Source organism: Passer domesticus, chromosome 33 (genome assembly GCF_036417665.1).
Source record: "Passer domesticus isolate bPasDom1 chromosome 33, bPasDom1.hap1, whole genome shotgun sequence".
NCBI classification, from domain to species: domain Eukaryota; kingdom Metazoa; phylum Chordata; class Aves; order Passeriformes; family Passeridae; genus Passer; species Passer domesticus.
This window is the reverse complement of record NC_087506.1, coordinates 1,076,507-1,099,820: the sequence shown is the minus strand read 5'-3', so window position 1 is coordinate 1,099,820 and position 23,314 is coordinate 1,076,507. Positions and strand designations below refer to the sequence as shown.

The 23,314-nt window shown below is 54.5% G+C and overlaps 1 protein-coding gene across 1 annotated transcript; it reads left to right on the top strand.

Moving 5' to 3' along the window:
* Positions 1–167: 167 nt before the first annotated feature.
* Positions 168–21,671, top strand: FBL (fibrillarin). The gene is made up of 9 exons (XM_064401916.1): positions 168–262; positions 1,129–1,170; positions 2,725–2,925; positions 4,609–4,703; positions 7,682–7,852; positions 14,163–14,295; positions 16,207–16,319; positions 18,564–18,709; positions 21,498–21,671. Exons 1-9 carry the CDS (start codon positions 253–255, stop codon positions 21,517–21,519), a joined length of 933 nt encoding a protein of 310 aa, XP_064257986.1. The 5' UTR covers positions 168–252; the 3' UTR covers positions 21,520–21,671.
* Positions 21,672–23,314: the final 1,643 nt, after the last annotated feature.

The window sequence follows — 23,314 nt, the reverse complement described above, 5'->3', positions numbered from 1 at the left end:
ACTTTTGTCTTAAAATTCCGGTTTTTCACCTGAAAAATAGCCATATTTGTCCGAAAATCCCCGTTTTTTACCCCAAAATCACCTCAGGAGCCTCCTGGGGCCGCTCTGAGGGAACTTCCGCCCAAAAGGGGGCGGGGTTTGAGCGTCGGGAGCGGGAGGCGCATGCGCGGGGCTGGGAATGGGAAGCGGATTGTGGCGTCACTTCCGGTTCCGGCAGAGGCGCGCGAGCCCCGCGTGGAGAAAAGCGGCGAGATGAGGCCGGGTGGGAACTGGGACAAACTGGGACAAACTGGGAGGGACTGGGAGGGACTGGGGGGGACTGGGGGGGACTGGGAATGGGACTGGGAGGGACTGGGAGGGACTGGGGGGGGACTGGGGGGGACTGGGAGGGACTGGGAGGGACTGGGAATGGACTGGGATTGAACTGGGAGGGACTGGGAATGGACTGGGATTGAACTGGGAGGGGCTGGGAATGGACTGGGATTGAACTGGGAGGGACTGGGGGGGACTGGGAGGGACTGGGAGAGGATTTGGGGGTAACTGGGATGGACTGGGACAAACTGGGAGGAACTGGGATGGGACTGGGAGGGAACTGGGACAAACTGGGAGGGAGCCAGGGGTGAACTGGGACAAACTGGGAGGAACTGGGATGGGACTGGGAGCACTGGGAGGGAACTGGGGGTTACTGGGATATACTGGGAGGGGTCTGGGCCATACTGGGATGGAGGCAGAGCTGAACTGGGAGCACTGGGAGGGAACTGGGATGGACTGGGAGAGACTGGGAGGGCTCTAGGGGTAACTGGGTTATACTGGGAGGGACTGGGGGAGGCGCTGGAGCCAAACTGGGAGCACTGGGAGCCTCCCAGTCCCTCCCAGTCCCTCCCAGTCCCCCCCAGTCCCCCCCCAGTCCCCCCCAGTCCATCCCAGTCCCTCCCAGTCCCTCCCAGTATATCCCAGTCCCTCCCAGTATATCCCAGTCCCCCCCAGTTCCCTCCCAGTCCCTCCCAGTCCCTCCCAGTCCCTCCCAGTATATCCCAGTCCATCCCAGTCCCTCCCAGTCCCCCCCAGTTCCCTCCCAGTCCCTCCCAGTCCCTCCCAGTCCCTCCCAGTCTGACCAGTTCCCCGCAGGTTTCAGCCCCCGGGGGGGACGCGGCGGCTTCCGAGGCAGAGGTGAGTCCCAGTATAAACCAGTATGGACCAGTATGGACCAGTAACCCCCGCGCTGGGAGCCCCAGTGCCCTCCCAGTATAAACCAGTATCCCCAGTTTCCCTCCCAGTCTATCCCAGTACATCCCAGTATCCCCAGTTCTTCTCCCAGTATATCCCAGTATGCCCAGTTCCCCTCCCAGTATGTCCCAGTATATTCCAGTATAACCCAGTTCCCCTCCCAGTATAACCCAGTATATCCCAGTATATCCCAGTATACACCAGTATAATGCAGTTTTCCTTCCAGTATATTCCAGTATAACCCAGTATATCCCAGTATAACGCAGTTCTTCTCCCAGTATATCCCAGTATATCCCAGTCCATCCCAGTATAACCCAATATATACCAGTATAACCAGTATAGTGCAGTTCTTTTCCCAGTATAGCCCAGTATAACCCAGTGTATCCCAGTATATACCAGTATAACCCAGTTCCCCTCCCAGTATATCCCAGTATAACCCAATTTCCCTCCCAGTTCCCTCCCAGTATCCCCAGTTTCTCTTCCAGTATAGCCCAGTCCTTCCCAGTATAACCCAGTACATCCCAGTATAACCCAGTACATCCCAGTATACACCAGTATAATGCAGTTCCTCTCCCAGTATATCCCAGTATAACCCAGTTCCCCTCCCAGTTCCCCTCTGAGTCCCTCCCAGTATATCCCAGTATAACCCGGTCCCTCCCAGTCCCTCCCAGTATAACCCAGTCCATCCCAGTTCCCTTACCGATCCTTCCCAGTCTCTCCCAGTTCCCCTCCCAGTCCCTCCCAGTATATCTAAGTCCCTCCCAGTATAACCCAGTTCCCTCCCAGTATAAACCAGTATAACCCAATTCTGTCCCAGTTGTCCCTCCCAGTCCCTCCCAGTCCATCCCAGTCCCTCCCAGTTCCCTCCTGGTATCCCCAGTTCCCTCCCAGTATAAACCAGTATAACCCAATTCTCTCCCAGTCCCTCCCAGTATAACCCAGTTCTCCTCCCAGTCCCTCCCAGTCCCCCCCAGTCCCTCCCAGTCTCTCCCAGTCCCTCCCAGTCCCTCCCAGTCCCTCCCAGTTTGATCCCAGTCCCTCCCAGTCCCTCCTAGTCTCTCCCAGTACCCCCCCAGTCCCTCCCAGTCCCTCCCAGTATAACCCAGTCCCTCCCAGTCCCTCCCAGTCCCCCCCAGTCCCTCCCAGTCTCTCCCAGTCCCTCCCAGTCCCTCCCAGTTTGATCCCAGTCCCTCCCAGTCCCTCCTAGTCTCTCCCAGTACCCCCCAGTCCCTCCCAGTCCCTCCCAGTCCCTCCCAGTATAACCCAGTCCCTCCCAGTCCCTCCCAGTCCCTCCCAGTTCCCTCCCAGTATAACCCATTTCCCCTCCCAGTCCCTCCCAGTATAACCCAGTTCCCCTCCCAGTCCCTCCCAGTTCCCTCCCAGTCCCTCCCAGTCCCTCCCAGTTCCCTCCCAGTCCCTCCCAGTCCCCTCCCAGTCCCCCCCAGTCCCTCCCAGTCCCTCCCAGTCCCTCCCAGTATAACCCAGTTCCCCCCGCAGGTTCCGGTTTCTCGCCCCGCGGAGGGGGCGTGGCCCGCGGAGGGGGCGGAGCCAGAGGAGGGGGCGTGGCCCGAGGAGGAGGCGGAGCCCGAGGAGGCCCGAGGGGGCGTGGCCGAGGCCGAGGGGGCGGGGCCAGGGGCGGGGCCCGCGGCGGCTTCAAAGGCGGGAAGAAAGTGACGGTGGAGCCGCACCGGCACGAGGGTAACTGGTTTATACTGGGAGGGACTGGGAGGGACTGGGGGGCACTGGGGGGCACTGGGAGGGAGTGACGGTGGAGCCGCACCGGCATGAGGGTAACTGGTTTATACTGGTTTGTACTGGGGGGCACTGGGAGGGAGTGAGGGTGGAGCCGCACCGGCACGAGGGTAACTGGTTTATACTGGTTTGTACTGGGGGGCACTGGGAGGGAGTGAGGGTGGAGCCGCACCGGCACGAGGGTAACTGGTTTATACTGGTTTGTACTGGGAGGCACTGGGAGGGAGTGAGGGTGGAGCCGCACCGGCACGAGGGTAACTGGTTTATACTGGTTTGTACTGGGAGGCACTGGGGATGGGGCTGTGCAGCAGCTGAGGGTCCCAGGTGTGCCCAGGTGTGCCCATGTTCGATCCCTCACCTGTCCAGGTGTGTCTCAGGTGTATCTCAGGTATCTCTCACCTGTCCCAGGTGTATCCCAGGTGTGTGTTAGATCTCTCAGGTGTCTCTCAGGTGTCTCACCTGTCCCACCTGTCCCTCACTTGTCCCAGGTGTGTCCCACGTGTATCTCAGGTGTATCTCAGGTATCTCTCACCTGTCCCAGGTGTGTCCCAGGTGTACATTAGGTCTCTCAGGTGTGTCTCACCTGTCCCAGGTGTGTCCCAGGTGTGTGTTAGATCTCTCAGGTGTCTCTCAGGTGTCTCACCTGTCCCACCTGTCCCTCACTTGTCCCAGGTGTGTCCCACGTGTATCTCAGGTGTACCTCAGGTGTCTCACCTGTGTCCCACGTGTCCCTCACCTGTCCCAGGTGTGTGTCAGATCTCTCACCTGTCCCAGGTGTGTGTCAGATCTCTCACCTGTCCCTCACCTGTCCAGGTGTGTGTCAGATCTCTCACCTGTCCAGGTGTGTGTCAGATCTCTCACCTGTCCAGGTGTGTGTCAGATCTCTCACCTGTCCAGGTGTGTGTCAGATCTCTCACCTGTCCAGGTGTGTGTCAGATCTCTCACCTGTCCAGGTGTGTGTCAGATCTCTCACCTGTCCCAGGTGTGTGTCAGATCTCTCACCTGTCCCAGGTGTGTCCCAGTTGTGTCCCAGGTGTGTCTCAGGTGTCTCAGGTGTCTCTCAGGTCTCTCACGTGTCGCTCACCTGTCCCAGGTGTGTCCCAGGTGTACATTAGATCTCTCACCTGTCCCAGGTGTACCTCAGGTGTCTCACCTGTCCCTCACCTGTCCCAGGTGTGTCTCAGGTGTACATTACATCTCTCACCTGTCACTCACGTGTCGCTCACCTGTCCAGGTGTACATTAGATCTCTCAGGTGTCTCACCTGTCGCTCACCTGTCCCAGGTGTGTCCCAGGTGTACATTAGATCTCTCACCTGTCCCAGGTGTGTCCCAGGTGTACATTAGATCTCTCACCTGTCCCAGGTGTGTCCCAGGTGTGTCTCAGGTGTACATTAGATCTCTCACCTGTCCCAGGTGTGTCCCAGGTGTGTCTCAGGTGTACATTAGATCTCTCACCTGTCGCTCACGTGTCGCTCACCTGTCCAGGTGTACATTAGATCTCTCAGGTGTCTCACCTGTCGCTCACCTGTCGCTCACCTGTCCCAGGTGTGTCCCAGGTGTGTCCCAGGTGTGTCCCAGGTGTACATTAGATCTCTCACCTGTCGCTCACGTGTCGCTCACCTGTCCAGGTGTGTTCATCTGCCGTGGCCGCGAGGACGCGCTGGTGACGCGGAACCTGGTGCCGGGAGAGTCGGTGTACGGCGAGAAACGGATCAGCGTGGAGGTGGGGATACTGGGAGGGACTGGTTTGTACTGGGACGGACTGGGAACGGGACTGGTTTGTACTGGGGGGGACTGGGAACGGTGTACGGCGAGAAACGGATCAGCGTGGAGGTGGGGCACTGGGATGGCACTGGTTTGTACTGGGAGGGACTGGGAGGGACTGGGAGGAACTGGTTTGTACTGGGGGGGACTGGGAATGGGACTGGTTTGTACTGGGAGGGACTGGGAGGAACTGGTTTGTACTGGGGGGGACTGGGAATGGGACTGGTTTGTACTGGGAGGGACTGGGGGGGACTGGGAACGGTGTACGGTGAGAAACGGATCAGCGTGGAGGTGGGGCACTGGGATGGCACTGGTTTGTACTGGTTTGTACTGGGAGGGACTGGGGGGACTGGGAATGGGACTGGGAGGGACTGGGAACAGGACTGGGGGGACTGATTTGTACTGGGAGGGACTGGGAATGGGACTGGGTTATACTGGGCGGGACTGGTTTGTACTGGGAGGGACTGGGAGGGACTGGGGATACTGGTTTGTACTGGGAGGGACTGGTTTGTACTGGGAATGGGACTGGGGATACTGGGGGGGACTGGGAGGGACTGGTTTATACGGGGAGGGACTGGGATTAGTGATCCATACTGGTTTGTACTGGTCTGTACTGGTCCGTAGCAGTTGATACTGGTCCATGTTGGTCCATACCGGTTTATACTGGTCCGTACTGGTCCATACTGGTCTATATTGGTTTATTCTGGTCCATACCAGTCCGTAGTAATCCATACTAGTTTATGCTGGTCCATACTGGTCTATACCAATCCATACTGGTTTATGCTGGTCCATACTGGTTTATACTGGTCCTTACTGACTTACACCAGTTTATACTGGTCAGCATTGGTCCCTACTGGTTTATAGTGGTTTATACTGGTCTATAGAGGTCTGTGGTGGCTTTTACTGGTCTGTACTGGTCCGTACTGGTCTGTACTGGTCTGTACTGGTCCATACTGGTCTGTACTGGTGCATACTGGTCTGTACTGGTCTGTACTGGTCCATACTGGTCTGTACTGGTCTGTACTGGTCCATACTGGTCTGTACTGGTGCATACTGGTCCATACTGGTCTGTACTGGTCCATACTGGTCTGTACTGGTCTGTACTGGTCCATACTGGTCTGTACTGGTGCATACTGGTCTGTACTGGTGCATACTGGTCTGTACTGGTCCATACTGGTCTGTACTGGTGCATACTGGTCTGTACTGGTGCATACTGGTCTGTACTGGTCCATACTGGTCTGTACTGGTGCATACTGGTCCATACTGGTCTGTACTGGTCCATACTGGTCTGTACTGGTGCAGGAGGGCAAGGCCTCGGTGGCTTACCATGCCTGGAAGCTGTTCCAGTCCAAACTGGTTTAGACTGGTTTAGACTGGTCTGTACCGGTTTATGCTGGTTTAGAGTGGCCCATACTGGTTTAAACTGGTTTATAGTGGTTTATAGCAGTTTATACTGGTTTATACTGGCTTATACTGGTTTATCACAGTTTATACTGGTTTATAGCGGTTTATAGCAGTTTGTACTGGCTTATACTGGTTTATAGCGGTTTATAGCAGTTTATACTGGTTTATACTGGTTTATCACAGTTTATACTGGTTTATAGCAGCTTACACTGGTTTATACTGGTTTATTGCAGTTTATACTGGTTTATAGTGGTTTATCACAGTTTATACTGGTTTATACTGGTTTATCACAGTTTATACTGGTTTATAGCAGCTTACACTCATTTATACTGGTTTATACTGGTTTGTCGCAGTTTATACTGGTTTGTAGTGGATTATAGTGGTTTATACTGGTTTATACTGGTTTATACTGGTTTATACTGGTTTATACTGGTTTACAGCGGTTTGTAGCAGTTTATACTGGTTTATACTGGTTTATAGCAGCTTGTAGTGGTTTATACTGGTTTATCGCAGTTTATACTGGTTTATCGCAGTTTATACTGGTTTATACTGGTTTATACTGGTTTATAGTGGATTATGTGGTCCATACCAGTTCACACTGGTCCTTACTGGTTTATACTGGTCTGTATCAGCCTGTACTAGTTCATACTGGTCCTTACTGGTTTATACTGGTTGCAGGAGGGCGAGGCCTCGGTGCAGTACCGCGCCTGGAACCCGTTCCGCTCCAAGCTGGGTTATACTGGTCTATAGTGGGTTATACTGGTCTATAGCAGTCTATACTGGTTTATACTGGTCCATACTGGTCCATACTGGTCCTTACTGGTCTGTACTGGTTGCAGGAGGGCGAGGCCTCGGTGGAGTACCGCGCCTGGAACCCGTTCCGCTCCAAGCTGGCTTATACTGGTGTATAGTGGTTTATACTGGTCTATAGTGGTTTATACTGGTCTATAGCAGTCTATACTGGTCCTTACTGGTCCATACTGGTCCTTACTGGTTTATACTGGTCTGTACTGGTTGCAGGAGGGCGAGGCCTCGGTGCAGTACCGCGCCTGGAACCCGTTCCGCTCCAAGCTGGGTTATACTGGTCTATAGTGGTTTATACTGGTCTATAACAGTCTGTACTGGTTTATACTGGTTTATACTGGTCTGTATCACTCCATACTGGTCCTTACTGGTCTGTACTGGTTGCAGGAGGGCGAGGCCTCGGTGGAGTACCGCGCCTGGAACCCGTTCCGCTCCAAGCTGGGTTATACTGGTCTATAGTGGTTTATACTGGTCTATAGCAGTCTATACTGGTGTATACTGGTCTATACTGGTTCATACTGGTTCATACTGGTTTATACTGGTTTGTACTGGTTTCAGGAGGGCGAGGCCTCGGTGCAGTACCGCGCCTGGAACCCGTTCCGCTCCAAGCTGGGTTATACTGGTCTATAGGGGATTATACTGGTCTATAGCAGTCTGTACTGGTTTATGCTGGTTTATACTGGTCTGTATCACTCCATACTGGTCCTTACTGGTCTGTACTGGTTGCAGGAGGGCGAGGCCTCGGTGGAGTACCGCGCCTGGAACCCGTTCCGCTCCAAGCTGGCCGCCGCCATCCTGGGCGGCATCGACCGCATCCACATCCGGCCGGGGGCGCGGGTGCTGTACCTGGGCGCCGCCTCGGGCACCACCGTCAGCCACGTGTCCGACATCGTGGGGCAGGTACGGGGCACCTGGGACAGGTACAGACACACCTGGGCACAGGTACAGACACACCTGGCACAGGTACAGACACACCTGGCACAGGTACAGACACACCTGGCACAGGTACAGACACACCTGGCACAGGTACAGACACACCTGGGACAGGTACAGACACACCTGGCACAGGTACAGACACACCTGGGCACTGTGACACACACCTGGCACAGGTACAGACACACCTGGGACAGGTAACACACACCTGGGCACACCTGGCACAGGTAACACACCTGGCACAGGTACAGACACACCTGGCACAGGTACAGACACACCTGGCACAGGCACAGACACACCTGGGCACAGGTACACACACACCTGGCACAGGTACAGACACACCTGGCACAGGTACAGACACACCTGGCACAGGTACACACACACCTGGCACAGGTACAGACACACCTGGCACAGGCACAGACACACCTGGGCACAGGTACAGACACACCTGGGCACAGGTACACACACACCTGGGCACAGGTACAGACACACCTGGCACAGGCACAGACACACCTGGGCACAGGTACAGACACACCTGGCACAGGCACAGACACACCTGGCACAGGTACACACACACCTGGCACAGGTACACACACACCTGGCACAGGTACAGACACACCTGGCACAGGTACACACACACCTGGCACAGGTACACACACACCTGGGCACAGACACAGACACACCTGGCACAGGTACACACACACCTGGGCACAGGTACACACACACCTGGCACAGGTACAGACACACCTGGGCACAGGTACACACACACCTGGCACAGGTACAGGCACACCTGGCACAGGTACAGACACACCTGGCACAGGTACACACACACCTGGCACAGGTACAGACACACCTGGGCACAGGTACAGACACACCTGGCACAGGTACACACACACCTGGCACAGGTACAGACACACCTGGCACAGGTACAGACACACCTGGCACAGGTACACACACACCTGGCACAGGTACAGACACACCTGGCACAGGTACAGACACACCTGGCACAGGTACACACACACCTGGGCACAGGTACACACACACCTGGCACAGGTACAGACACACCTGGCACAGGTACACACACACCTGGCACAGGTACAGACACACCTGGCACAGGTACAGACACACCTGGCACAGGTACAGACACACCTGGGCACACCTGGGCACAGGTACAGACACACCTGGGCACAGGTACACACACACCTGGGCACAGGTACACACACACCTGGGACAGGTACACACACACCTGGGCACAGGTACACACACACCTGGCACAGGTACAGACACACCTGGCACAGGTACAGACACACCTGGGCACACCTGGCACAGGTACAGACACACCTGGCACAGGTACACACACACCTGGCACAGGTACAGACACACCTGGGCACACCTGGCACAGGTACACACACACCTGGCACAGGTACAGACACACCTGGGCACAGGTACAGACACACCTGGGCACACCTGGGCACACCTGGCACAGGTACACACACACCTGGCACAGGTACAGACACACCTGGCACAGGTACACACACACCTGGGCACAGGTACAGACACACCTGGCACAGGTACAGACACACCTGGCACAGGTACACACACACCTGGGCACAGGTACAGACACACCTGGGCACACCTGGGCACACCTGGCACAGGTACACACACACCTGGGACAGGTACACACACACCTGGCACAGGTACAGACACACCTGGCACAGGTACAGACACACCTGGGCACACCTGGCACAGGTACAGACACACCTGGCACAGGTACACACACACCTGGGCACAGGTACAGACACACCTGGGCACAGGTACAGACACACCTGGCACAGGTACAGACACACCTGGCACAGGTACACACACACCTGGCACAGGTACAGACACACCTGGCACAGGTACAGACACACCTGGCACAGGTACACACACACCTGGCACAGGTACAGACACACCTGGGCACAGGTACAGACACACCTGGCACAGGTACACACACACCTGGCACAGGTACAGACACACCTGGGCACAGGTACAGACACACCTGGCACAGGTACACACACACCTGGCACAGGTACACACACACCTGGGACAGGTACAGACACACCTGGGCACAGGTACAGACACACCTGGCACAGGTACACACACACCTGGCACAGGTACAGACACACCTGGCACAGGTACAGACACACCTGGCACAGGTACACACACACCTGGCACAGGTACACACACACCTGGGACAGGTACAGACGCACCTGGGCACAGGTACAGACACACATGGCACAGGTACAGACACACCTGGCACAGGTACACACACACCTGGCACAGGCACAGACACACCTGGCACAGGTACAGACACACCTGGGACAGGTACAGACACACCTGGGACAGGTACAGACACACCTGGCACAGGTACAGACACACCTGGCACAGGTACACACACACCTGGCACAGGTACACACACACCTGGGCACAGGCACAGACACACCTGGCACAGGTACACACACACCTGGCACAGGTACACACACACCTGGGCACAGGTACAGACACACCTGGCACAGGTACACACACACCTGGCACAGGTACACACACACCTGGCACAGGTACAGACACACCTGGGCACACCTGGCACAGGTACAGACACACCTGGGCACAGGTACAGACACACCTGGCACAGGCACACACACACCTGGCACAGGTACACACACACCTGGCACAGGTACAGACACACCTGGGCACAGGTACACACACACCTGGCACAGGTACAGACACACCTGGGCACAGGTACAGACACACCTGGCACAGGTACAGACACACCTGGGCACAGGTACACACACACCTGGCACAGGCACAGACACACCTGGCACAGGTACACACACACCTGGCACAGGTACAGACACACCTGGGCACAGGTACAGACACACCTGGCACAGGTACAGACACACCTGGGCACAGGTACAGACACACCTGGCACAGGTACAGACACACCTGGCACAGGTACACACACACCTGGCACAGGTACAGACACACCTGGGCACACCTGGCACAGGCACAGACACACCTGGCACAGGCACAGACACACCTGGGCACAGGTACAGACACACCTGGGCACAGGTACACACACACCTGGCACAGGTACACACACACCTGGCACAGGCACAGACACACCTGGGCACAGGTACAGACACACCTGGGCACAGGTACACACACACCTGGCACAGGCACAGACACACCTGGCACAGGTACAGACACACCTGGCACAGGCACAGACACACCTGGGCACAGGTACACACACACCTGGCACAGGTACACACACACCTGGCACAGGTACAGACACACCTGGCACAGGCACAGACACACCTGGGCACAGGTACAGACACACCTGGGACAGGTACAGACACACCTGGGCACAGGTACACACACACCTGGCACAGGTACACACACACCTGGCACAGGTACAGACACACCTGGCACAGGTACACACACACCTGGCACAGGTACACACACACCTGGCACAGGTACAGACACACCTGGCACAGGTACAGACACACCTGGCACAGGTACACACACACCTGGCACAGGTACAGACACACCTGGCACAGGTACACACACACCTGGGCACAGGTACAGACACACCTGGCACAGGTACAGACACACCTGGCACAGGTACACACACACCTGGCACAGGTACACACACACCTGGGCACAGGTACAGACACACCTGGCACAGGTACAGACACACCTGGCACAGGCACAGACACACCTGGCACAGGTACACACACACCTGGCACAGGTACACACACACCTGGCACAGGTACAGACACACCTGGGCACACCTGGCACAGGTACAGACACACCTGGGCACAGGTACAGACACACCTGGGCACAGGCACACACACACCTGGCACAGGTACACACACACCTGGCACAGGTACACACACACCTGGCACAGGTACAGACACACCTGGGCACAGGTACACACACACCTGGCACAGGTACAGACACACCTGGCACAGGTACAGACACACCTGGCACAGGTACAGACACACCTGGGCACAGGTACACACACACCTGGCACAGGTACAGACACACCTGGCACAGGCACACACACACCTGGGCACAGGTACACACACACCTGGGCACAGGTACAGACACACCTGGCACAGGTACACACACACCTGGGACAGGTACAGACACACCTGGGCACAGGTACACACACACCTGGCACAGGCACAGACACACCTGGCACAGGCACAGACACACCTGGGCACAGGTACAGACACACCTGGCACAGGTACAGACACACCTGGCACAGGTACACACACACCTGGGCACAGGTACAGACACACCTGGGCACAGGTACACACACACCTGGCACAGGTACACACACACCTGGGCACAGGTACACACACACCTGGCACAGGTACAGACACACCTGGGCACAGGTACACACACACCTGGCACAGGCACAGACACACCTGGCACAGGTACAGACACACCTGGCACAGGTACAGACACACCTGGCACAGGTACACACACACCTGGCACAGGTACAGACACACCTGGCACAGGTACACACACACCTGGCACAGGTACACACACACCTGGCACAGGTACAGACACACCTGGCACAGGTACACACACACCTGGCACAGGCACAGACACACCTGGGCACAGGTACACACACACCTGGCACAGGTACACACACACCTGGCACAGGTACAGACACACCTGGGCACAGGTACAGACACACCTGGCACAGGTACAGACACACCTGGCACAGGTACAGACACACCTGGCACAGGTACAGACACACCTGGCACAGGTACACACACACCTGGGCACAGGTACACACACACCTGGCACAGGTACAGACACACCTGGCACAGGTACACACACACCTGGCACAGGTACAGACACACCTGGCACAGGTACAGACACACCTGGCACAGGTACACACACACCTGGCACAGGTACAGACACACCTGGCACAGGTACAGACACACCTGGCACAGGCACAGACACACCTGGCACAGGTACACACACACCTGGCACAGGTACAGACACACCTGGCACAGGTACACACACACCTGGCACAGGCACAGACACACCTGGCACAGGTACACACACACCTGGCACAGGTACAGACACACATGGCACAGGTACAGACACACCTGGCACAGGTACAGACACACCTGGCACAGGTACAGACACACCTGGGCACACCTGGTGACCTTTGGTGACCCTGGGGTGGCCCTGGAGCTCCATGGTGACGTCACCAAGGGCTCACCTGGGCCAGGTGGCATCGCTTTGGTGTCCCCGAGCTCCTGGGACCGACCAGAGGTGGCACCTCCAGGTGGACTTGGGTGGACTTGGGTGACCTTGGGTGGCGACTGATGACCTTTGATGACCCCTGGTGACCTTGGGTGACCTTGGGGTGGCCCTGGAGGTGTCCCCAAGGTGTCTTCAAAGTGTCCCCAAGCTCCTGGGACCGACCAGTGGTGGCACCTCCAGAGAGCTTGGGTGACCTTGGAGAACTCGGGTGACATCTCATGACCTTTGGTGACACCTGGTGACCTTTGGTGCCCTGGGGGTGGCCCTGGAGCTCCATGGTGACGTCACCAAGGTGTCCCCAAGGTGTCCCCAAGCTCCTGGGACCGTCCAGTGGTGGCACCTCCAGAGACCTTTGGGTGACCTTGGGTGGACTTTGGTGACCTTGGGTGACCTTGGAGAACTCGGGTGACATCTCATGACCTTTGGTGACCCCTGGTGACCTTTGGTGCCCTGGGGGTGGCCCTGGAGCTCCATGGTGACGTCACCAAGGGCTCACCTGGTGTCCCCAAGCTCCTGGGCACACCTGGTGACCTTTGGTGACCCTGGGGTGGCCCTGGAGGTGTCCCCAAGGTGTCCCCAAGGTGTCCCCAAGCTCCTGGGACCGACCAGTGGTGGCACCTCCAGAGACCTCGGGTGGACATTGGTGACCTTGGGTGACCTTGGAGAACTCGGGTGACGTCTCATGACCTTTGGTGACACCTGGTGACCTTTGGTGCCCTTGGGGTGGCCCTGGAGCTCCATGGTGACGTCACCAAGGTGTCCCCAAGGTGTCCCCAAGCTCCTGGGACCGTCCCGTGGTGGCACCTCCAGAGACCTTTGGATGACCTTGGGTGGACCTTGGTGACCTTGGGTGACCTTGGAGAACTCGGGTGACATCTCATGACCTCTGGTGGCCCCCGGGTGTCCCCCGGTGGCCCCCGGGTGACGGCGGTGTCCCCGGTGTCCCCAGGAGGGCGTGGTGTACGCCGTGGAGTTCTCGCACCGCTCGGGCCGGGACCTGCTCAACGTGGCCAAGAAGAGAACGAACGTGGTGCCCGTCATCGAGGACGCGCGGCACCCCCACAAGTACCGCATGCTGATTGGTCAGTGCCCCGGGGGCGGGGCCGGGGGGGACACGCCCGGGACACGCCCAGGGACAGCTGGGGTGGTGGGACAGGGTTCTGGAGAAGGTTCTGAAGGTTCTGGAGAAGGTTCTGGAGGTTCTGGGGTGCCCTGGGTGGGGCTTGAGGTGGTTTTGGGGTCCTGGAGAAGAACTTTGGGATTGTCCAAAATTTTGGGGACTCTTGAGTTGATTTGGAAGTTCTGGAGAAGGTTCTGGAGGTTCTGGAGGAGGTTCTGGAAGTGTCTCAGGAAGGTTTTGGGGTGTCCTGGGTGGGGCTTGAGGTGGTTTTGGGGTCCTGGAGAAGAATTTTGGGGTCTCCTGGAAATTTTGGGAGGTTCTGAAACCCTGGGGGGACATTTGGGGACAATCTGGGGACATTTGGGGTGGTGGGAGAAGGTTCTGGAGAAGGTTCTGGAGGTTCTGGAGTGTCTTGGGTGGGACTTGAGGTGGTTTTGGGGTCTCCTGGAAATTTTGGGAGGTTCTGAAACCTTGGGGGGACATCTGGGGACATTTGGGGACATTTGGGGTGGTGGGAGAAGGTTCTGGAGAAGGTTCTGGAGATTTCGGGGTGTCCTGGGTGGGGCTTGAGGTGGTTTTGGGGTCCTGGAGAAGAATTTTGGGATTGCCGAAATTTTTGGGGACTCTTGAGTTGATTTGGTGGTTCTGGAGAAGGTTCTGGAGAAGGTTCTGGAGAAGGTTCTGGAGGTTTTGGGGTGCCCTGGGCGGGGCTTGAGGTGGTTTTGGGGTCCTGGGAACAAAATTTTGGGATTGTCCAAAATTTGGGGGATTCTTGAGGTGATTTGGAAGTTCTGGAGAAGGTTCTGGAGGTTCTGGGGTGTCCTGGAAGTGGATTTTGGGAGAATTTTGGGTTCCTGGATGGAGTTTTGGGTTCCTGGAGAGGAATTTTGGGGTCCCATCGGGAATTTTGGGTTCCCGGATGGAATTTTGGGGTTCTGAAAAAGAATTCTGGGGTTTTTGGAAAGAATTTTGGGATCCCGTCAGGAATTTTGAGTTCCTGGCTGGAATTTTGGGGGAATTTTGGGGGAATTTTGAGGATTTTGGTTGGAATTTTGGGTTTTTCTCCAGAATTCTGGGATAATTTTGGGATAAATTTGGGACATTTTGGGCCAATCCCGTTTTTTGCCCCCAGGCCTGGTGGACGTGATCTTCATGGCCTTGATATTTTATGGGAATTTTGAGTTCCTGGCTGGAATTCTGTGGGAATTTCATGGGAATTTTGGGGTTTTTGTCTGGAATTTTGGGTTTTCTCCAGAATTCCGGGATAATTTTGGGATAAATTTGGGATAATTTGGGCCAATCCCAGGTTTTCCCCCCTCCTCAGTCATGGATGACGCGATCTTCATGGGCTTGAAATTTTGGGGATATTTTGAGTTCCTGGCTGGAATTTTGTTGGAATTTTGAGGATTTTGGTTGAAATTCCTGGTTTTTGTCAGGAATTCCGGGATGATTTTGGGATAAATTTGGGATATTTTGGGCCAATCCCATTTTTTTCCCCCGGCCATGGTGGACGTGATCTTCATGGGCTTGAAATTTTGGGATATTTTGAGTTCCTGGCTGGAATTTTGTGGGAATTTCATGGGAATTTTGAGGTTTTTGTCTGGAATTTTGGGTTTTCTCCAGAATTCCAGGTTAATTTTGGGATAAATTTGGGATATTTTGGGATAATCCCATTTTTTCCCCCAGGCCTGGTGGACGTGACCTTGGTGGAGCTGAAATTTTATGGGAATTTTGAGTTCCTGGCTGGAATTTCGTGGGAATTTTGAGGATTTTGGTTGGAATTTCGGGTTTCTCTCCAGGATTCCGGGACAATTTTGGGATAAATTTGGGACATTTTGGGCCAATCCCGGTTTTTGTCCCCCCCCTTTCCCAGGCATGGTGGACGTGATCTTCGCGGACGTGGCGCAGCCGGACCAGACGCGCATCGTGGCGCTGAACGCGCATCACTTCCTGCGCTGCGGGGGGCACTTCCTCATCTCCATCAAGGTACCGGCCAGCACGGACCAGTATAAACCAGTATGGACCAGTATAAACCGGTACGGACCAGGATGGACCAGTTAGAGACCAGTATGGACCGGTACGGACCAGTATAAACCAGTACGGACCAGTTAGAGACCAGTACGGACCAGTATGGACCAGTATAAACCAGTACGGACCAGTATAAACCAGTATAAACCAATACGGACCGGTACGGACCAGTATAAACCAGTACGGACCAGTATGGACCAGTATAAACCAGTATAAACCAGTATGGACCGGTACGGACCAGTATAAACCAGTACGGACCAGTATGGACCAGTACAGACCAGTACGGACCAGTATGGACCAGTATAAACCAGTACAGACCAGTACGGACCAGTATGGACCAGTATGGACCAGTAGGGACCGGTACGGACCAGTATAAACCAGTACGGACCAGTATAGACCAGTATAAACCAGTACGGACGGGAAAAAACCAGTACGGACCGGTACGGACCAGTATAAACCAGTACCGACCAGTACAGACCAGTATGGACCAGTACGGACCAGTACGGACCAGTATGGACCAGTATGGACCAGTATAAACCAGTACAAACCAGTACAGAGCAGTATAAACCAACTGGTTTCAACCAATTCTAGCTGGTTTGAACTGGTTGTAACTGGTTCTAACTGGGATCTGACTGGTTCTGACTGGTTCAAACTGGTTCTGACTGGGATCTAACTGGTTCTGACTGGGATTTAACTGGTTCTAACTGGGCTCAAACTGGTTCTAGCTGGGATCTAACTGGGATTTAACTGCTTCTAACCAGTTTCAAGGGGCTCAAACTGGTTCTAACTGGTTCCTAACCGGTTCAGTCTGGTCCCACACCGGTTCTAACTGGTTCTCACTGGTCCCAACCCAGTTCTAACCAGTCCCAAACCGGTTTTAACTGGTCCCAAACTGGTTCTAACTAGTTCAAGCTGGTATCTAACCGGTTCTAACTGGTCCCAAACCAGTTCTAACTGGTTCTAACTAGTCCCAAACCGGTTTAGACTGGTCCCAAACCGGCTCAGACTGGTCCCAAACCAGCTCAGACTGGTCCCAAACTGGTTCCAGCCATTATCTAACTGGTTCTCACTGGTCCCAACCCAGTTCAGACTGGTTCTAACTGGTTCTAACCAGTCCCAAACTGGTCCCAAACCGGTTCCAGCCAGCTCAAACCCGTTCCAGCCGGTATCTAACCGGTTCCAGCTGGCTCAAACCAGTTCTAACCAGTCACAAACAGGTTCTAACTGGTCCCAAACTGGTTTAAACTGGTTCAAACTGGTCCCAAACTGGTTCAGACTGGTCCCAAACCGGTTCCAGCTGGTATCCAGCTGGTTCCAGCCGGTTCCAGCCGGTTTCAGCCAGCCCAAACCGGTTCCAGCTGGTCCCAGACTGGTCCCAAACCAGTTCCAGCCAGCTCAAACTGGTTCAGACTGCTCCCAAACCAGTTCTAACTGGTTCAGACTGGTCCCAAACCGGTTCAGACTGGTCCCAAACCGGTTCCAGCCGGTTCCAGCCAGCTCAAACTGGCTCAAACTGGTTCAGACTGGTCCCAAACCGGTTCTAATTGGTTTAGACTGGCCCAAAACCAGGCCCAGCCGGCTCTGGCCGCTATCTAGTCGCTATCCAGCCAGCCCAAACCGGTTCAGACTGGTCCCAAACCGGTTCTAACCGGTTCAGACTGGTCCCAAACCGGTTCAGACTGGTCCCAGCCGGCTCCAGCCGGTATCTAACCGGTTCCAGCCGGTCCCAGCCGGCTCCAGCCGCTATCTAGTCGCTATCCAGCCGGCCCAAACCGGTTCAGACTGGTCCCAAACCGGTTCAGACTGGTCCCAGACCGGTTCAGACTGGTCCCAAGCCGGTCCCAGCCAGTATCTAACCGGTTCCAGCCGGTCCCAGCCGGCTCCAGCCGCTATCTAGTCGCTATCCAGCCGGCCCAAACTGGTTCAGACTGGTCCCAAACCGGTTCAGACTGGTCCCAAGCTGGTCCCAGCCGGTATCTAACCGGTTCCAGCCGGTATCTAGCCGGCTCCGGCCGGTATCTAGTCGCTATCCAGCCGGCCCAAACCGGTTCAGACTGGTCCCAAACCGGTTCTAGCTGGTTCAGACTGGTCCCAAGGCGGTCCCAGCCAGTATCTAACCGGTCCCAGCCGGTATCTAGCCGGTCCCAGCCGGCCCAAACCGGTTCCAGCCGGCCCCAACCGGTTTGTGTCGTGGTGGCGCAGGCGAACTGCATCGACTCGACGGCGCCGGCCGAGGCGGTGTTCGCGGGCGAGGTGAGGAAGATGACGGCCGAGAGGATGAAGCCGCAGGAGCAGCTGACCCTGGAGCCCTACGAGAGGGACCACGCCGTCGTCGTCGGCGTCTACCGGTGACCGGGCCCTACTGGGATATACTGGGAGGGACTGGGATATACTGGGGGGGGAAATCCGGGAGGTTTTGGCACAAAAATGGGGATTTTGGGGTGAAAAATGGGGATTTTAGGGGGTTAAAAGGGGACTGGTTTGTACTGGGTTATACTGGGTTATACTGGGATGGACGGGGGGGAAAAATCCGGGAGATTTCAGCACAAAAATGGAGATTTTGGGGTGAAAAATGGGGATTTTATGGGGGAAAATGGGGATTTGGGGGGGAAAATGGGGATTTTGGGGGTTAAAAGGGGACTGGGTTATACTGGGAGGGACTGGGATATACTGGGAGGGACTGGGGGGGGAAAATCCGGGAGGTTTTGGCACAAAAATGGAGATTTTAGGGGGAAAATGGGGACTTTGGGGGGGAAAATGGGAATTTTGGGGGTTAAAAGGGAACTGAGTTATACTGGGTTATACTGGGAGGGACTGGGATATACTGGGAGGGGCTGGGGGGGAAAAATCTGGGAGATTTCAGCACAAAAATGGGGATTTTGGGGTGAAAAATGGGGATTTTATGGGTGAAAATGGGGACTTTGGGGGTTAAAAGGGGACTGGGTTATACTGGGTTATACTGGGTTATACTGGGTTATACTGGGAGGGACTGGGGGGGGGAAATCCGGGAGGTTTTGGCACAAAAATGGGGACTTTGGGGGGAAAATGGGGATTTTGGGGGTTAAAAGGGGACTGGGTTATACTGGGTTATACTGGGAGGGACTGGGATATACTGGGAGGGGCTGGGGGGGAAAAATCTGGGAGGTTTTGGGTGAAAAATTGGGATTTTGGGGTGAAAAATGGGGATTTTATGGGGGAAAATGGGGATTTTGGGGTGAAAAATGGGGATTTTGGGGGGGAAAATGGGAATTTTGGGGGTTAAAAGGAGACTGGGTTATACTGGGAGGGACTGGGTTATACTGGGAGGGACTGGAATATACTGGGAGGGACTGGGGGGGGGAAATCCGGGAGGTTTTGGCACAAAAATGGGGACTTTGGGGGGAAAATGGGGACTTTGGGGGGGAAAATGGGGATTTTGGGGGTTAAAAGGGAACTGAGTTATACTGGGTTATACTGGGAGGGACTGGGATATACTGGGAGGGGCTGGGGGGGAAAAATCTGGGAGATTTCAGCACAAAAATGGGGATTTTGGGGTGAAAAATGGGGATTTTATGGGTGAAAATGGGGACTTTGGGGGTTAAAAGGGGGACTGGGTTATACTGGGTTATACTGGGTTATACTGGGTTATACTGGGAGGGACTGGGGGGGGGAAATCCGGGAGGTTTTGGCACAAAAATGGGGACTTTGGGGGGAAAATGGGGATTTTGGGGGTTAAAAGGGGACTGGGTTATACTGGGTTATACTGGGAGGGACTGGGATATACTGGGAGGGGCTGGGGGGGAAAAATCTGGGAGGTTTTGGGTGAAAAATTGGGATTTTGGGGTGAAAAATGGGGATTTTATGGGGGAAAATGGGGATTTTGGGGTGAAAAATGGGGATTTTGGGGGGGAAAATGGGAATTTTGGGGGTTAAAAGGAGACTGGGTTATACTGGGAGGGACTGGGTTATACTGGGAGGGACTGGAATATACTGGGAGGGACTGGGGGGGGGAAATCCGGGAGGTTTTGGCACAAAAATGGGGACTTTGGGGGGAAAATGGGGACTTTGGGGGGGAAAATGGGGATTTTGGGGGTTAAAAGGGGACTGGGTTATACTGGGTTATACTGGGAGGGACTGGGATGTACTGGGGGGGGCTGGGGGGGAAAAATCTGGGAGATTTCAGCACAAAAATGGGGATTTTAGGGTGAAAAATGGGATTTTATGGGTGAAAATGGGGACTTTGGGGGTTAAAAGGGGACTGGGTTATACTGGTTATACTGGGGGGGACTGGGGGGGACAAATCTGGGAGGTTTTGGGTGAAAAATGGGGATTTTGGGGTGAAAAATGGGGATTTTAGGGGTGAAAATGGAGGTTTTGGGGGTGAAAATGGAAATTTTAGGGGTTAAGAGGGGACTGGGAGGGACTGGGTTTTACTGGGTTGTACTGGTTTGTACTGGGAGGGACTGGGAGGGGAAAAATGGGAGGTTTCAGCACAAAAATGGAGATTTTGGGGTGAAAAATGGGGATTTTGGGGGGGAAAACGGGGATTTTACGGGTTAAAAAGGGACTGGGAGGGACTGGGTTTTACTGGGTTATACTGGTTTGTACTGGAGGGGCTGGGGGGGACTGGGGGGAAAAATCCAGTAGATTTTGGCACCAAAATGGAGATTTTAGGGGGGAAAAATGGGATTTTGGGGTGAAAAAATGGAATTTTTGGAGGGGTAAAAGGGGACTGGTTTATACTGGAGGGACTGGGTTATACTGGTTTATACTGGGTTATACTGGGAGGGAAAATCGGGGAGATTTCAGCACAAAAATGGGGATTTTGGGGTGAAAAATGGGGATTTTGGGGGGGAAAAGTGGAACTGGTTTATACTGGGTTAAACTGGGAGGGGCTGGTCCATACTGGTCCATACTGGTTTATACTGGTCCTTACTGGTTTATACTGGTCCATACCGGTCCGTACTGGTCCGTACCGGTCCGTACTGGTTTATACCGGTCCGTACTGGTCCATACTGGTCCGTACTGGTTTGTACTGGTCCGTACTGGTCCATACTGGTCCGTACTGGTTTGTACTGGTCCGTACTGGTTTATACTGGTCCTTACTGGTTTATACTGGTTTGTACTGGTCCTTACTGGTTCTCCCCCTCCCCCCAGGCCCCCTCCGAAGGAGAAATGACGTCATCGCACCTCCAGCCCGCCAGGGGGCGCCAACAGCGGGGGCGTGGCCTAGCCCGGAAGTCCGCGGCGCTGTGCAGAAATGGGCGTGGTCTAAGGAGGGAGTGGGCGTGGCCTAACCCGGAAGTGACCCGGGGTTCGGGGCGGGGGAGGGGCCCGGGGGGGTTTTGTTAAATAAAGGAAAATTTATTAACTGGCGTTGTTAATTAATTAATTAATGGCTTAATTAGCGCCCTGGGGGTGGTCAAGGGGGTAATGAGAGGGGCTGGGGTGATTAATGGGGTTATTAATTAATGGTTCGTTAATTAATGGTTATTAGCGCCAGGTAATTAATTAAGATTTAGTTAATTAATTACTGTCAGGGGTTAATGACCTCTTGGGCGTGCTAATGAGCACAATGGTGAATTATTGGGGGTTATTAATTAATTAATTGGGCTTGTGCAATTAGTGGGGGTGGCTAATTAGGGGCGTTAATTTGGGCTAATTGATTTAATTAATTAAGTGGGGATTTAATTAAATATAGGCGTAATTGGGTGTTTAATTAATTACTGGGGTTGGGTTATCGAGTGGGAGCTGCTAATTGGGGTAATTAATTAATGGGTTAATTAGCTGTGGGATTCATTAATTGACACTTTAATTAAGGGGGCTAATTAATGATGGGTTCATTAATGGGTTAATTAATGCTAGGGTTAATTAATGGGCTCATTAGCGGAGTTAATGCTGAGTTAATTAGTGGGAGTTAAATTATTCCAGGGTTAATTAATGGGGGTTAATTAATGACAGGATTAATTAATTATGGCTAATTAATCACAGGTTGAATTAATGGGGGATAACTAATGAGGGTTAATTAATGGGGGTTAATTAGTCACAGGGTTAATTAATGGGGGTTAATTAACCAGGGGTTGACTTAATGGGGGTGACTAATGAGGGTTAATTAATAGGGGGTAATTAATCCCAGCGTTAATTAATGGGGGCTAATTAACGGCAGGGCTAATTGATGCGGTTAATGGGTTCATTAACGAGGGCTGATTAATGGGGGTCAATAAATTAATTTTATATTTTAATGGGGGTCATTAATGGGGGTCATTAATTGGGGTTCATTAAACTGGGATGGGACTGGGGATTACTGGTTTTGAACTGGTGTGAACTGGGATGGACTGGGACAAACTGGAGGGACTGGGAGGGAACTGGGAGCACTGGGAGGGGTCACTGGTGCTTACTGGGATGGACTGGTTTGAACTGGGAGCACTGGGATGGACTGGGAGGGAACTGGGGAGTTACTGGTTTGAACTGGTCCGAACTGGGAGCACTGGGAGGATGAACTGGGAGGAGTCAGGGCTGAACTGGGAGCACTGGGAAGGCCCTGGGGGTTACTGGTTTGAACTGGGAGGGAACTGGGGGGGACTGAGGGGTTACTGGGATGAACTGGGAGTTACTGGATGGACTGGGACAAACTGGGAGCACCAGCAGGGGTTACTGGTTTGAACTGGGAGGGGTCCGGGGTGTTACTGGGATTGGACTGGGAGCACTGGGATGGACTGGGAGTTACTGGTTTGAACTGGTGCAAACTGGGAGCACTGGAGGATGAACTGGGACAAACTGGGAGGAACTGGGAGGAGTCAGGGGTGAACTGGGAGTTACTGGTTTGAACTGGGAGGGACTGGGAGCACCAGCAGGGGTTACTGGTTCTTACTGGGAGGGAACTGGGAAAGAACTGACGGTTACTGGTGGTTACTGGTTTGAACTGGGATGGACTGGGAGGAGTCTGGTTTGAACTGGGAGCACTGGGAGGATGA

What these genes read in the sequence shown, in the direction of transcription:
- FBL (XM_064401916.1), top strand. An exon ending in CGGCGGCTTCCGAGGCAGAG is followed by an intron (nt 1,171 to 2,724) that starts GTGAGTCCCAGT and finishes TTCCCCCCGCAG; the next exon opens with GTTCCGGTTTCTCGCCCCGC. An exon ending in TGTCCGACATCGTGGGGCAG is followed by an intron (nt 7,853 to 14,162) that starts GTACGGGGCACC and finishes CGGTGTCCCCAG; the next exon opens with GAGGGCGTGGTGTACGCCGT.